The 3,718-nt window shown below is 42.5% G+C and overlaps 1 protein-coding gene across 1 annotated transcript; it reads right to left on the bottom strand.

Annotated features, from left to right (window-relative positions):
* Positions 1-1,370: 1,370 nt before the first annotated feature.
* Positions 1,371-3,302, bottom strand: LOC137748301 (transcription factor TCP9-like). The gene has a single exon (XM_068488434.1). It carries the CDS (start codon positions 2,932-2,934, stop codon positions 2,029-2,031), a length of 906 nt encoding a protein of 301 aa, XP_068344535.1. The 5' UTR covers positions 2,935-3,302; the 3' UTR covers positions 1,371-2,028.
* Between the last annotated feature and the right edge of the window lie 416 nt (positions 3,303-3,718).

The following is a 3,718-nucleotide window of genomic DNA, read 5'->3' as shown; positions in this document are numbered from 1 at the left end:
CACTGTTTATGTTGAGGCTGATAAAATAGCATGGCAGAGGCTTGAAATGTTAAATCTGCTTCCAGAATTAATTTTGTAGTGAATGGATGGGTTTGGTCATTTTGAATAATAGAAGGCAAAAGAGTGGCTGCTGGGATTTAAGACCCCAAAAGAGTCTTTGGTGTTGCTTGTTAGGAGTTTTTGTTCCTATTGACTTTTTTAAATTTTGTTGGCAATGTAGTACTGGTTTTTAGCAAAATAACGATATTCGTTATGTTAAAATTAAAAAAAAAAAAAAAAAAAAAAAATCGCCTAGACTCCAATTTAAACCCTTGCCTAGGCGCCTAGGCACTAAGCACCTACTCGATTATCACTTAACATCTTTTAGAACTTTGATTAATAGAATCAAACTTCTTCCCTTGGGAACCAAACTTTACATTTTTAATTGGCTAATTTTAATTTTTACCAGGAACCGTTTGATAACACTTAGTTTTTGCTTTTACCTTTTTAACTAACAACTGAAAAATTGTATAGCTTTAAGTTTTTAAAATATTGTAAATGTTGTAGACCTGTTTGACTGCATAAGTATAGAGAGAGGGTATGACAAGCATAGAGAGAATTGGGTGAATTTTTAAGTGTGTTTTCTCACCTCATTGCGCTTTTATTTATTTATTTACCCCAATAGTATTACAAATCTAATAGAATAATATCTAAAGAAAATATATGGTAAAATCCCATAAAGATATTCCAAGATAAATAGGATTTACATAATCATATTTCTAAACTATTAGGACTGCAACATAAAAGACTTATAAATCCATAGTGTTTAATGGAGTTTCATATACTCCTTGTGAATTTTAGGTAAAATCATTAGAAATCATAGGGGGGAGATGCTTGATTTCCTAAAACCTAAAAAACACTATAAAATCACTCTAAATCCATTAAAATCCTTCATCTTTAAAATACTTGAATATCATATCCTAATTAAATTCGCATGGAGTTTTATGAAATACATTAAAATTTGAAATGAATGCACTCGTATTGCTATGCAATTTTATAAACTCTTCTAAAATCGTGATTCAGTACTCATGGATTTTCATATATTCAATTGATCTCTTGATTGAATTGTCAAAAAAAAAAAAAAAAAATTGAACTCTTGATTGAAGACATAGATTTGTAAACTTTTTAAGATCCTTTAAACCCTTACTTGAATACACTCCCTTAATTTCGACCGCTCAACGTCGCCGCTTCCCCCAAGAGTACACACTCTAACGCCCTATCAAGACCTAATCGAGAAAGATTCAAACGCTGCTAAGAATGTCCTTAAATAAAGCCAAATTATAAAAACTTTGAATGATAGTCAAGGATTGAGAAAAATATGCACAAAAACATAAAAGAAAGTACACAAGTGGGAAAGTTAAAATTAGGTCAAACACTGAATAATGCCGTACGCTACATTTACATTTCTCTTCACCAAGTTGGGGTTTTTGCATCTAATGCGCCCATCTTCATCCCCTCATCACCGTCACCTTTCCATTTGTGCACAACCACAATCACAACCACAACCACAACCACAAACCCTAAACCATTATTTTATTACAATAAATAAAATAACAAGGGAAATAGGTAAAAACACTAAGCGGACCCCCACAACAACGGGGCACCTACCCATCAGACACGTGTCAACTTACCCCACGGACCCATCCAACCCTCCCGCTGGGACCACTCCACGCGAAGGCCGCCTTGGTAATGGTGCTTTTGAACTTGGGCCCCGCTCCCACCATCACATGGACACTGAGATGGAGTAGGACCCGCGCAGATTACACCATACAAACCCCTACTCTCACCCACCTCCTACGCCGTTACACGGTCCACAATTGTGGTCCCCACCTCCGCCTAATCCAACCCCACTTCACACGTGCATCGCCTTAAAACCCTCTCCTCACGTGATCACGTGCTTCCCCTTTCCCACCCAAAGGCAAAACCCAGCGCCCTTCGCCGCCAAAATCCGAAACCGCGGACGATAGGTTTCTGGGTTTTGCTCCGCCGTCAGTGATTTGAAGAGCCAGACATGAATTGTAGCTCCTTTTTCTCGTAAATTTCCAGCGAGAAGTCTCTCAGCGTCTGAGTGCCGCCGCCACTGCTCGTTGCGGTGGCTGGAGCCGCCGAACTCGGACCAACGAAGGAGGATATGGGTCTGGCCGAGATGTTGATGAAAGGAGCGGCGGGGAGAGTGGTTGGAAACGTAAATATGTGAGGCTGGGTCGTCGAGGGGACCATGAAGAAAGCTCCCGGAACGACGGTGTTTGACGGTATGGCCCACATGGGGACCATGCCTTGAGGCCCCACCGCTTGTACAGCTGAAGTCGATGGTTGTGGTGGTGGTGTTTGTCGTCGTCCTTCCGTTGTTAAAGGGGCTAAACCCGCCGACACTGAGACGCCGTCGTTTAAGTCCACGTACTCGCTGTTGGAGTTGCGCTTGCGTTTTTTCTGGTCGGGAGGGTCGTCCCCGGGTCTCACATCAGTGGGGATTTTAAGCGACCCGTTCACGGATATAGCAATCGCCGGCACCGTTCCGGTGCCTGTGGCGGCGATGATAGCCGGCTCGGCGTGCTCCAGAAGCCACTGTATTGTGTCCCCATCGGACTTGTGCCCGAGCTCCCGGGTCAGCTGGAAGATCCGAGCCGCGCACGTGGCAGGCATTCGGATCCTCCGTCCCCGCCCCTCAACCTTCGTGTGTCGGTCCTTGGTCGACGCTCTCCTCGGCGCGTGCACCGCCACCGTCATAGGTACGTCTTTCTCCTGCTTAGGCGGCAGCGCGAGAGCCCGAGAGGGGTCGGCGGGGTCTTCTGGGTCGGATTCTCCTCCGCCGTCGATTCCGAGATCGGCTGCTGAGGCGTCTTCGTCCTGGTCTCGGTCTCGCTCATGTTGCTGTTCTTCTTGAATCATGTCCATGTTTGCAGAAAAAAATCAAGGGAACCCAGTTGAGAAGAAGCAAACTCGGCGTGTCCCAGCAGGTAGAATCAGAGATTTGAAGTTGCAGAAAGAAAAACTGTGGGGGCAGGACAAAGAGTGGAGGGAAAAGCTTGAAGACGAAGAGTTTTCTCAATGTGCTTAAACCAACAGGTTTGGGGGGATATTCTCCGGTATTTATATTAGTGGATTGATTAGATTAATTTGATTATAAATAAATATGAAAGAAAATATTTGAGAAATAATCTACGGTTTCTTCTCCTTTCCAGCACCGATATGTGGGAGCCACCCTTGTGATGAGTAGTGGTGGGACCATTTAGTAGGGTTTATCTGTTAGGAATAGGATCCTCTTGAGATTCTCTTTACGAGGATCTAAGGGATCAATTAATCATGGTTGTTCATTGTATATCGTACGGTTATAAATTATTTAAAATTTAAAATTAAATATAAACAGTACCTAACGAAAACTTACGGCACGATGTACAATGAACAGACCCGATTGATTGATCCCTTAGATCCTCACAAAGAGAATCCAGAGAGGATCCTTGTCCTATTTGTTCGGGTTGAGTCAAGGTGTTTGATGGGTCCCAATGAGAAATGCACTCTTAAAAACTACTCTAACTCTTGGAATAAAACTCAAATTTTAGGTTTTAAATTTATTCTAACTTGCTCTAACCTTTGGGGCAAATATGAGTTAAAACCCAAAACTAATTTATGGGACAAATTTAGCCCAAAATTCCTCTGGGTTAATGGGGCTAGCTCATTA

This window comes from Pyrus communis, chromosome 10 (assembly GCF_963583255.1).
Source record: "Pyrus communis chromosome 10, drPyrComm1.1, whole genome shotgun sequence".
NCBI lineage: Eukaryota > Viridiplantae > Streptophyta > Magnoliopsida > Rosales > Rosaceae > Pyrus > Pyrus communis.
The sequence above is the reverse complement of the archived record's forward strand: the minus strand, read 5'-3'. Positions and strand labels throughout refer to the sequence as shown.

What these genes read in the sequence shown, in the direction of transcription:
- LOC137748301 (XM_068488434.1), bottom strand. Translation starts at nt 2,934, where the DNA reads ATGGACATGATTCAAGAAGAACAGCAACATGAGCGAGACCGAGACCAG.